This window comes from Mus caroli, chromosome 3 (assembly GCF_900094665.2).
Source record: "Mus caroli chromosome 3, CAROLI_EIJ_v1.1, whole genome shotgun sequence".
In the NCBI taxonomy this organism is placed as follows: Eukaryota; Metazoa; Chordata; class Mammalia; order Rodentia; family Muridae; genus Mus; species Mus caroli.
The window spans coordinates 89,424,272-89,435,813 of NC_034572.1; the positions used below are offsets into that span (position 1 = coordinate 89,424,272).

Below are 11,542 nucleotides of genomic sequence, written 5' to 3' on the forward strand. Positions count from 1 at the left end.
GTGCTGTTCTGTGACTACCCAACCCCCACCCTCTAGCTCCTTACCTTCTTGGTAGGGATAAGCAAGGCACTAGACATTCCTACGCTGCTGGAGCCCGGGAGAGAGGCTCCACCCACTCGGGGCCCTTAGCTAGCTCTCTGAATCTTTAACTCTCGAAAGGCTCTATGAAGAAAAACATCCTAGTTATGGGACGGCTTGGAGATGGCCCAAGGCTAGGGTTGCCTGTGTGCTTGATTTTAGGTCTCGCTGGAGGAAAAGTTAGGCACTGAGGAACACAGTAGCCAGGCGACAAGGTCAGGTATTGGTCCCTATTTCCTATCCAGTTAACCCAAAAGGTAGGAAGGGAGAGGTGGGGTGTCCAAATTGTTCCTTCAGTTGGCCTTCTGCCTTCCTCCCTTTTCTTCTCTATTCAGTTTTCTCCTTTCCTCTAGGAAGAAAGTGTGCTTGTGTGGGCAGTCACACTTAATTCTGTCCTTTGGAGAGGCTTCCACGTTTGGGGGCGGGGGGGGGCTTCAAGACAGGGTTTCTCTGGGTAGCCTTGGCTGTCCTGGAACTCACTTTGTAGACCAGGCTGACCTCGAACTCAGAAATTCACCTGCCTCTCTGCCTCCCAAGTTCTGGGATTAAAGGCGTGGGCCACCACCGCTCGGCGAAGCTTCTACTCTTAACAAATTAATTTTTCAGGTTGAGGTGGAGGGGAAGAGGTAGTGCTCTTCATGGTGGGGCCTGGAATGTATAATTGGGATGTGTGTGCCGGGTGTGCAGCTGAAAATCCTTTATCATCTATCTGACCTCTGAGTTCATCCACAAGAGCAGTGACCAGGAGTGGGGACAAGAGGGTAAAAGTCCTTGAGCTGGAATACTGACTGGCCTGTGACATGCCGAGAGGGATTTCGCAAGTGCTTCTGTGGAGGGTGGAGGTGGGGCTGTTGAAAGAGCCAACCAGACCCAGGACCAGCCTAGCTCAGCTGTGGACTGAGGGCTCTGTCCTCCTTCAGCAACTCCATTGTCAGTGCCTGGTGCTTCTGCTCATGCTGGCCCACAGGCTGCTGCTCCAGTCCTCTCTACCTGGGAGGCCACCTTTCTCCTGTCACAGCTCATAGTCTCTAGGTCAGTTTGCATGCGGTTACCTCTCCTTATTCACAGGGGGAGAGCTGGGGAGCCTGGAGTCACAGAATTTCCAGGCATGCTACTGGTTGAACCTTGCTGTTTTGGATTCCCTGTCCCCAGTCCTGACTGTATCTATCTGTACCTGTACCCTGACTTCCTTTTTCCCTCTTTCTCTCCCTCCATTTCTTTTCTTGTTTTTTTCAAGGCAGGGTTTCTCAGTAGCCCGGGTTGGCCTGGGACTTGCTTTTCCTTTGTAGACCTTGCTGGCTCAAATTCTTTCTCACTCCCTTTCTGAACAGAGGATTACAGATCATTTTCTGCCGCCCATGTAGATGTGTGGAGCACGGTGTGTGTGCAGGTGTCTGATGCTCATTGTGCTTTGGGGATGTGCTTGTCTCATTCATATAAAACTGAGTTGTCTTCCTCTCCTCCCCCTCCTCCTCCTCCTCTAGACAGTGTATGCAGTTCAGCTTGGTCTCAGACTTATGATCCCAGTGCCTCAGCAGCTCAAGTGTCGAAATTACAGCACCAAGACTCATCACCACACCTGACATAGTCTATTTTCCAAACTAAGGGTCTTGCTTTGTAGCCCTAGCTGTCCTGGGACTTGCTGTGTGGATCTTCCTGCTGTTGCCGCTGCCTCCCGAGTGCTGGGCTTAAAGGCGTGCGCCTTCTGCTCACTCTCCCTGTTTAAATTTTCTTTTTTTTTTTAATTTTTAAATTTTTAAATTTTTCGAGACAGGGTCTGATTAACTTTTCTGCTTGTTGACTGCAGCTTCTCAGACTGGGTTTTGCTTGTCCTCTAGGTTGAGATCCAAAAAATAAGATTGATAAGAAAGGAGTGCTTTTTTTGTTTGTTTGTTTGTTTTGTTTTTTTTAAATTGCAGGGAATCAGGCCCAAGTGGTGTCAGCATCACCTGAGGTTGCGTCAAACTGTAAATAAATGCTGAACTTGAAAGCCACTGATTTCCTATTACAGATGAGGAAACTAACCATCAATAACTAACTTGGTTAGTTATTCAGGTTGGCTTAGCTAACTTAAGCCAACCGATTCACTCCAAGGCTATGTAGCCAGAGTCCAAGGCTTGTGCGACTGTCCTATTCCCTTTGACCAGCAGGAGCGTTCCTTCACTCCCTCTCTCGTCTGCAGAGTGCTTGCACGTGGCCTTCTGACCTTTCCCTTCCTCACTCAGGATGCTCCAGACCTTGTATGACTACTTCTGGTGGGAACGACTATGGCTGCCTGTGAACTTAACCTGGGCTGATCTAGAAGACAAAGATGGACGTGTCTATGCCAAAGCCTCAGATCTCTACATCACGCTCCCCCTGGCCCTGCTCTTTCTCGTCATTCGATACTTCTTTGAGCTGTGAGCATGCCCTCAAACCTTCTCTGGTTGTCAGCCAACCTATTGGGCTTCGTGTTGGTCTCCTGATGCTTAGTTCTGGACATTGGTGTTCTGGCCACTCAGGTCCCTGCCCATGCTCCCCCTCCCCCAGCGCACCATTGTCTTCCTGAGGCTGAGGACTCAGCATCCCCAGCCTTGTCCTTCAATGGTTTTTTGTTTTCATCCTGCACCCGCCTCCTTGCCTGGTCAATAGTGAACATAGGCAGCTTTGTCAGCTGTGGGCAGCCCAGGAGGCCAGAAGAAAGGTGGATGCCAGGGAACTTGGGAAACTGAGGCCCAGAATTAAGTCTTGCAGTACTTTCTCTGTCCCATTTAGGGGTTAGGAGTGCTCCAAGGGAGCCAGACACCTCTCTCTCATGTCCCTTACTCAGTTATGTGGCAACACCCCTGGCTGCCCTCCTGAATGTTAAGGAGAAAACCCGACTGCGGGCACCTCCCAATGCCACCTTGGAACATTTCTACCAGACCAGCGGCAAGCAGCCCAAGCAGGTATGAGAGGCAGATGACTCTGGCAGTTGCTGAGTTTGGGTGGGTCAGTTTGAATGCTTGCTTTGGAAGCTGAGGACTTGGTAGAGGGTGGGCATGATTCAGGTTATTATGGGGAGAGGTTAAGTAGAATGGGGGCACTGCTGATCTGAAGGCTGAATATACTGGTCTTACTATGCCTAGGTGGAGGTAGACCTTTTGTCACGGCAGAGTGGGCTCTCTGGACGCCAGGTAGAACGCTGGTTCCGCCGCCGCCGCAACCAGGACAGACCCAGTCTTCTCAAGAAGTTCCGAGAAGCCAGGTGGGAGGAGTTGGGGCAAGTGAAACTGGATGGCCCAGTTGTGTTTTCTTGCTGGGAGGTGAGAGAACCTTGAGAGGGTGTCTGGGGCAGTGGAAACTGTTGATCCTTCCACCTGGCTTCCTCTTGCAGCTGGAGATTCACATATTACCTAATTGCCTTTGTTGCTGGCATGGCTGTCACTGTGGATGTGAGTACTGGGAAGTGGGAGCACATCCTTTAAGATGGGATAAGCCATAGGATGTGAGTCCTTCTTCCTTTAATCTCTCTCTTTGCAGAAACCCTGGTTCTATGACTTAAGGAAAGTTTGGGAGGGATATCCCATACAGGTATGAAAAGACCCCTTATGTAATAGTGTTCTACAGCACACAATACCCCCTTATGAAGGAAGAGTTTCATGAATACATGGCAGAAGACAACCATGAAAGACTTATCTTGAGGGGCTAGAAGTAATGAGTTTGGCGGTGCCTGGGATCCCTCACCCCTCATTTCTCTCCCAGAGCATCATCCCTTCTCAGTATTGGTACTACATGATTGAACTTTCCTTCTACTGGTCCCTGCTCTTCAGCATTGCCTCTGATGTCAAGCGAAAGGTGGGTAAAGAGACCAGATGAGGTCCTGGGGTGAAGAGCCTCCCCTTTGACTTCTTGGGGATCTGGGCAGAGCGGCTGGGATATGGGGAACAAAAGTTGAGGGGACTGGAAGGAGGAACAATGGAATAGGGAAGAGTCCTTTGGAGCCTCTATCTTTTCTGCAGGATTTTAAGGAACAGATCATTCACCATGTGGCCACCATCATTCTCCTCTGCTTCTCCTGGTTTGCCAATTACGTCCGGGCAGGGACCCTCATCATGGCTCTGCATGACGCTTCTGACTACCTGCTGGAGGTTAGTCTTCCTCACAGTAGAGGCCCCAGTGCAGGTCCCCTTGTCCCTTACCTTCCAGGGGTTGGAGAGAGGGTATTGTCAGTGCTGCTAGCCACATGCAAAATACTACTGTCTATGGGAGTCAAGAGGCAGTGATAATAGATGGGACTGTTTCTATAGTCTGCCAAGATGTTTAACTACGCGGGATGGAAGAACACCTGCAACAACCTCTTCATTGTGTTCGCCATCGTTTTCATCATCACTCGGCTGGTTATCATGCCTTTCTGGTGAGTAGGTGCTCAGGCTCCTGCCTTTTCATTTGCCTCAGGCTTTCACTCATGGCCATGTTTATAACTTGCCCTTAAATCCTCAGGATCCTACACTGCACGATGGTATACCCACTGGAGCTCTACCCTGCCTTCTTTGGCTATTACTTCTTCAATTCTATGATGGCAGTGCTACAGATGCTCCATATCTTCTGGGCCTACTTCATTCTGCGGATGGCCCACAAGTTCATAACTGGAAAGGTGAGGGAGGCCCACCCCCCTTTGTAGGTCTCACTTCTCTCACACATGCTGCAACTCTCTTTAAAAAGTATGAGGGTTTGGGGGTTAACAGGAAACTTAGAGGCAGCCCTTGGATACTGAAGGCTATATAACCTTTTTTGTCCTTTTCACAGCTGATAGAAGATGAACGCAGTGACAGAGAAGAAACGGAGAGTTCAGAGGGGGAGGAGACTGCAGCTGGGGCAGGAGCAAAGAGCAGGCTCCTAGCTAATGGTCACCCCATCCTCAATAACAATCATCCTAAGAATGACTGAACCATTGTCCTAGCTGCCTCCCACATCAATACATGAGGCCAAGAAACTAGCCAAGCTTCCCTTTAGGGGCATTTGAGCTCTGGGGAGAAAGGATATGGAGTCTACACTGACCTTCCACTTCTTTTTTCACCCAGTTGCCTTTGAACCAGACTCTAAACAGCCTATCTCCAGGTAGAAAGGAGGCTTGGCCACATCCATATCCTGTTGAGAGACTGGATGGTCTCATTTCCCTCTCTACCTTCTAAGCTACCCTTCTTGCTAACCCTTCTTCAGCTCTGAGGGTTGGAGTCATAACTCACATTCCTCATCCCTAAGAATTTGGAGCTAGCTGTTTGCCTTTGACTCCCTGACTTCAAGCCAGGGTTGTGCCTTACTGACCCTTTTCTGGGCCTCATTCTGCCAAAGCTGGACCAAGGTTCCACCTTTCTAAGCTCCTTAGCTCAGGCCAAGAAAGAAAGCTGAGCTACTTTTAACTTTCTCTTCCTTAAATACAAGTCAATGAAGTGAAGGAGGGTATACATACATGCCCCTCACCCTACCCCAGGGACCATGGTTCCTAGGATCTCACTGCCTCCCTCTCTGGCCTTCCTGTCCCCTCCCTTCAGCTATGACAGCTGGTGTGGAGTAGAAGGGCAACTAGTTCTGTTATTTATTGAACATTTGGGGTTTCAGTTGTAAAGCCACAACTACAGGTAGGACCTGACATTTCGGCGAGGGACCATTTCAGACCAAAATGTACTGTTAATTTTTTTTAATTAAAGTATATTAAAGGTTAAATAAAACATGACTGTGTCAGACTATTAAGACTTGAGAAAGGGTTAGTTTTTTTCTTAGGCCTCCCTTGTGGTTATGTAACATTTTTAGTTAAAAATTACACAGAGCAAATAAAATCGAGGTATAAACTAATGATAGTTGCCCACTGGGAAATGACCTCTCCATGGAAGATCAAGGCAGGAGACAAGACAAACCACAATCTCTACTTTACCATCTTGTTAGAAGACTTTCAAGAAACCATACAAATCAGGGATGGCAGATACACAGCCCATGTGAATCATGAATACATACAAGATGAGAAGGACCTCAGGCTGAGGCTAGAGTGGTCATGTCTACCCACCCTAGTGCCTGCTAGCACCACGCTGGGAAAGTCCTGATCTAGAATCCCCATCTCTATCTACTAGGAGCTGGGAAGAAGCTAGATCAGAGACTTGGGGTCAGAGTTCAACAGTCAGGAAGACCCAGTTCCTGGGGAAAGGACAGTTCAAGGGTTCTCAAAGCGAGGAAGAGCTTTCCTCTAAAGAAGTCTCCCTCTGCATTCAATGGCCCCACAGCAGCACAGCAGCTCCTTGCCTTCCACACTGCCCACTTCGTAGTTGTAGTCCCAAGTGAGTTCTGTTCCAGCCCGGATTCTCCTGAAGTGCGAAAAAGAATGAGTGTAGAGGGTAAAAGTGAAGCCTGACCACAAAGGAAGGTACACCTCACCCCGATTTCCATACAACTTGCCCCTTCCTCATTATCCCCCTTACTTGCTGGCAAAGAAGGCCACCCAAGGGAAGCGAAGATCATGGGTATCCACAAACACATTCTGGACAAACAGGTTGGGGCTGCAACTGTGCTGTAAATTTAAAGATGACAGTCGTTCAACCAGGGAAACATCTTGCTTTGTGAGAACACACACACACATCTGATCTCTCCTCCATTATATACTATAGCAGTGATGTTTTGAAAGAAAGCTACTTCACTCTATGAAATCAACTTATAAGCAAAGGTAGGTTGTTGACACAGTATCTTTAAAAAGTTAGGAATTTGAGGGCAATGGCATAACCCTACACATAGAGGTGGTTCAGAGTCTCACATTGAGGTAGCGGCCTAGGTTGCCTTCAAGTTTGGCATCAATGATGTAGCAAGACTCTTCACCATCATAGAACTGGCGTGTGTTCTTACGAACTGGTGCACTCTCCCCCTTGTCCACGGAAGCCATGTTGGTTGATTTAATGGCAATACCATGGGTTGATTTAAGAGCAAAGCCTCGGGTTGATTTTACTGCCACCTGGCGCTTTGTTGGTCCTGGAAAGAAAAAAAAAAAAAAGGGTGGTGGTGCTCATCATCCCAACTTCCGACTATACATTCTACCACTTTCATTGTAAGCCAAGCTGGTCTCAAACTTGTGATCCTCCTGTGCCCCTCCCTTTTCTACCAAGTGCTGGAATTACATATGTTACGACCGTGCCCCATTTCTCCTCACTTTTATTCCAATCACTGCAATAAGCTAGCTAAATTCAGGCTAAGACCCTAAATCATGGCCAAGTATGGCTGGTGCACACCTTTAGCCCCAGCACTTGGTAGGCAGAGGTAGGTAGATCTCTGGAGTTTAAGGCCAACCTTGTCTATATAGGGAGTTCCAGAACAATCAGGGCTACAAAGAAACTTGTCTTGGGGTGGTGAAGACCATAAGTTACATTGTTTCAGATGAGGCTTCCTCTTAACTCAGGTGTCTTAAACCCACAAGCTTTCTGTCTCAGCATCCCAGATGCTCAAGTACAGGTTTGGGCACCAGGCTGAGATTGTTTGTCACACTTTATTAAAAGCACGAATAGTTATGTTGAACTAAGGAGCTGAAGAAAAGGAGGGATATGGGGAAGAAGGGAAGGGCACATGGCAGTTCAACAGTTCAGCTGAGGTGGGAAATCTGCCCAACTCTTAGGATCTGAATTATTTCCTCCTCCTCCTTTTTTTTTTTTTTTTTTCTGAGACAGGGTTTCTCTGTATAGCCCTGGCTGTCCTGGAACTCACTCTGTAGACCAGGCTGGTCTCGAACTCAGAAATCCACCTGCCTCTGCCTCCCGAGTGCTGGGATTAAAGGCATGCGCCACCACGCCCGGCTTATTTCCTTCTTTTAAAAGTGTTTTTCCTACTTTTCCTGTTCCTTCCCACTACATCCAAACATTCTCAGACTACCTGACAAGTTCTTCTTGTCCTCAAAGTCATCACCGTCAGAGCCAGAAGAGATGGTCTGGATGTCATCACTATCAACGGCTGTGGCTGAAGTCTGACCAGCAGTGGGTTTTCGGCTGGTTCCACTTTCCCCCTCACTTTCTGTGCTGCTGGACAGTGTCAGGATATCCTGGGGAGACAGAAGGGTGTGAAGAAAGATGAGAAGTTTATGGAAAGGCTGCCCAAGTTAATGCTTTTACCCATGATTTGGCAAGAGGGGCTATGGCTATAATAAGATAATGATTAGATGCTGGAGAACAAAACACAAAGTCAAAGCCCAAGAAGAGACTTAACAGTCAATCTAGCCAAGAACTTGAGGTGGACTATTGTGTGCTCCTTTACTTGGACTGAATAAAACAGAAGGCAGCATAAGCATAAGACGGTCACTCACATCAGGGTTTGACTGAGTAGAAGTCACAACTCGCTGGCTCTGGAGCACAGACATTTTACTAGCTGGTCGGCGAAGCCCTTCAGACTTCATGGGAGGATTATGTCCATGATTCTGAGAGCCTTCAGTAACTCTATGGGAAGGTCAAAGATTGAGAGGGTCAAGTTGCTACTGGTTGTTTCTTAGGCTTCTTTTGTGTGCTTAAGAGGAGAGGAAGACTTAAAAGGATGAAAAAGCAAGCACTTACACTGACGTCTTGTTTCGGTTCTCAGGGTCCTGGAAAGGAACAAGGGAAAGGTTAAAAATGATTTCATGGTCCAAGGTAACAGAAGATCTCCAAAGACAGCATTACCATAGCCAGCAAGAGACACACTAAAGGTGGTGATGTAGGGAAATCATGTTGTAACTTGTTATCATTCACAATCAACAGTATACTCTCCTGGCAAGGGCCTTTAATCTTTCTCAATAATGGGTCTCGTGAGCTCTGTGCTTCATGGACCCAACAGTTTTACTATCTGTAATGGGGAGTATTTCAACATTAAATTTGTAATAGCAAATTTCAGGCTAACCTGGAGTGTACTGTGACCCTGCCTAACTAAAAACAGCAATTAAAAAAAAAAAAAAAGCAGCCAGCCAGTGGTGGCACACACCTTTAATCCCAGCACTTGGGAGGCAGAGGCGGGCAGATTTCTGAGTTCGAGGCCAGCTTGGTCTACAAAGTGAGCCAGGGCTACACAGAGAAACCCTGTCTTGAAAAACAACAAAACAAAACAAAATCCCATCAGCAGTAAACCCTACATATTTAGAATCAATTCTTTATTCCTTTGCCTTTGAGATGGAGCCTTGAAAGGGGTAAGGCCCTGTGTCTCAATCTTCATTTGTACCAATGCTAAAAGGAATTGCTTTTAACACAAATAGATATTCCCTGATTCTAGCCATGGAACGCCTTACACTGCCTTGGGAGTCTGCCAGCTAGGATGGCCATCACCAAATGCAGCTTTGTACCTCCAGGGCTGTGAGTTAAAGTAAGTAATTTCTGGAGGGGAAAAGTTCTTACCTCTTTTTTAGGCTGCTTATTTTCTCCTTCATCCTTGAAGCTCAATCCTGAGGTAGAGGCCCTTTCAGCCTCTCCCCGGCCTCCCCCAGCACGGCCATCTCCACCTTCACTAGTCTTGAAGGAGGAACGGCTGTCAGAGTCAGCAAATCCACCTTCACTGACACTATTGCAACTCAACCAGGAGGCCACCTTGTTCTTGGGTGTCTCTTCAGAGGAAGGTGGATTACAGCCCCCTACAGATACTGAGGGAGGGATAGGAACATGCGGAGGCCCGAGGTCTGGGGGGCGGGAGTCCTTGGAAGTCATCTCAGACAATTCATTCTCCTTTTGACCCCGAGTCTGCCTCCGGGTAGCATAGCTACGCCACACTGAACTGGTGCTGAAGTCCTCATCCTTACAGAAGTTATCATCAGAGCTGTCATCATTGGATTCTTCAGGGTCCTCTGAACCGCTGTTGCCATCTTCCTGGTCCTTCATATCTACCCCACTGCTGTCAGAGGAAGTGGGGACATCACTCTCATATCCTTCCTTGAAGTTCTCCACACTTTCAATGTGGTCCAGATTTGCAAAGTACTCATCACCCATCTCCAGGCCTTCTTTGTCTGCAAAGTCATCTGTCAGGATTTTGCCTGAGAATCAAGAGAATTGATGGTCTTCATCAGTACTACACCCACCAGCAGGGTAAATCTTCTATTATATGCTTACTTTGCCACCTTTGCCTCTGACATTAAGTCAATGTCACTGCAGCTTGTTGCTTTGCCCTTCCCAATTTTTTTTTTCTTTTTTTCTTTTTTTTTTCTTTTTGTTTACCTCCTTGGTACTTCCTAGCTGTGTTAAAATATCTCTCGGAGAAAATAATACAATTAAATGAGGTCTCTCACTGAAAGAAACATCAATAGCCAAAATCTGATTCCCTTCTACTGTTTAAGAAGTACCTTTGCCCCTCTCAGGTCCTACCTATTCAGGTATATATCACTTATCATGTCCTTTATAGAAGAGATTTCCATCTCCTCTTATTCCGAGTTCAACTGTCAAACACTTTATGCATCCATCCATCCTTTCTTTTTTTTTTAATGTTAGGGAGTGATCCAGCGCCTCCTGAAAACTAAGCATGCATTGTTCTCCTGAGCTACATTTCCACTCCTCAAACACTGTTTTGTTTTGTTTTTTTGTGAGGTAAAGTCTAGCTCTGTAGCCCAGGTTATCTCCTACTCTCAAATTTTCTGCCTTCATCTTCTGAGTGCTTGGATTATAGACATGTGCTACCATACCCACTAACACTTTGCTATGTTCAACTTTTCCTTGACCTCCCACGTCCCAAACCTCATAGGGTAAAACCCCTTTTTTATCACTAACCTGCATAAATGCAGACAAAAGAGCCTTTGGCAATATCATCCAAGCAGCGGATGCCCCAGCCCTTGTTCTGTGTCTTAAACAGCTGTAGTCGAACCTGCAGACCATGCTGCACCAACCGATTTGTGCACATGTTTGGGTCACAATTGCAGCGTTTGTTACACTCATAAACCCTGGGAGGTTAGAATACAGTCAACGATAGTTACTGATAGACTTAAATCTCTAACACATGTCACAAGCAAAGATCATCAAGGAGGTAGTGACCCGAGATAGTGGATTTTTGGAATGATCCATCTATCCTCTTGGACTCATGTGAAAATAAAGACCAAGAACATAATTCAGAAGGCAAGTGTTTCACAATATTCATAGTAATACTGCAGATAATAAGTGACAGAGGCCTAACCCCTGGAGAAAGGATTAGCAAACAATGAGGTGATTCAGACTACAGAAGTAAGTTTATGGTTGTCTCAGTTGATACAAGTAGGGAAGCTGGTGAGCCAGCTTATTGGGTAAAAGAACTTTTCACCAAGACTGATGACCTAAGTTCAACCCCTGGAGGCCACAAGGTAGAAGGAGAGAACCAATTCCTCCAAGCTGTCTTCTGATCTATGCACACCTGCCCCCACCCCATAAATGTAATAAAAAACGGACATCTAGAAACAGACACAGAAGAAAAGCAGAAGCCAGATTATATATATACCAAAAGGAAATAGATAAGAAAATTATAATAATATTGGTACAATTCTTTTTTTTTTTTTTTTTTTTTT

The 11,542-nt window shown here is 46.7% G+C and overlaps 2 protein-coding genes across 7 annotated transcripts in view; one reads left to right on the plus strand and one right to left on the minus strand.

Moving 5' to 3' along the window:
• Cers2 (ceramide synthase 2) overlaps positions 1 to 5,790 on the plus strand; it is an 8,480-nt gene extending 2,690 nt beyond the window's left edge. Inside the window, exons 1-11 of one of the 4 annotated variants that reach the window (XM_029475338.1) lie at positions 207 to 293; positions 2,304 to 2,477; positions 2,888 to 3,005; positions 3,186 to 3,304; positions 3,434 to 3,491; positions 3,580 to 3,630; positions 3,802 to 3,894; positions 4,059 to 4,187; positions 4,347 to 4,453; positions 4,540 to 4,693; positions 4,846 to 5,770. In XM_029475338.1, coding sequence (XP_029331198.1) covers positions 2,305 to 2,477; positions 2,888 to 3,005; positions 3,186 to 3,304; positions 3,434 to 3,491; positions 3,580 to 3,630; positions 3,802 to 3,894; positions 4,059 to 4,187; positions 4,347 to 4,453; positions 4,540 to 4,693; positions 4,846 to 4,986 — 1,143 coding nt within the window. In that variant the 5' untranslated portion in view covers positions 207 to 293; position 2,304 and the 3' untranslated portion in view covers positions 4,987 to 5,770. The other 3 variants (XM_029475337.1, XM_021158716.2, XM_021158717.1) reach the window with 3 other exon arrangements.
• Setdb1 (SET domain bifurcated histone lysine methyltransferase 1) overlaps positions 5,723 to 11,542 on the minus strand; it is a 33,938-nt gene continuing 28,118 nt past the window's right edge. For all 3 annotated transcript variants that reach the window (XM_021158715.2, XM_021158714.2, XM_029475335.1), the window contains exons 15-22: positions 10,779 to 10,948; positions 9,423 to 10,051; positions 8,613 to 8,641; positions 8,369 to 8,498; positions 7,942 to 8,107; positions 6,839 to 7,050; positions 6,510 to 6,598; positions 5,723 to 6,395 (exon numbers count right to left, since the gene is read on the minus strand). In XM_021158715.2, the coding sequence (XP_021014374.1) occupies positions 6,278 to 6,395; positions 6,510 to 6,598; positions 6,839 to 7,050; positions 7,942 to 8,107; positions 8,369 to 8,498; positions 8,613 to 8,641; positions 9,423 to 10,051; positions 10,779 to 10,948 (1,543 nt within the window). In that variant the 3' untranslated portion in view covers positions 5,723 to 6,277. The remainder of the gene's footprint in view (positions 6,396 to 6,509; positions 6,599 to 6,838; positions 7,051 to 7,941; positions 8,108 to 8,368; positions 8,499 to 8,612; positions 8,642 to 9,422; positions 10,052 to 10,778; positions 10,949 to 11,542) is intronic.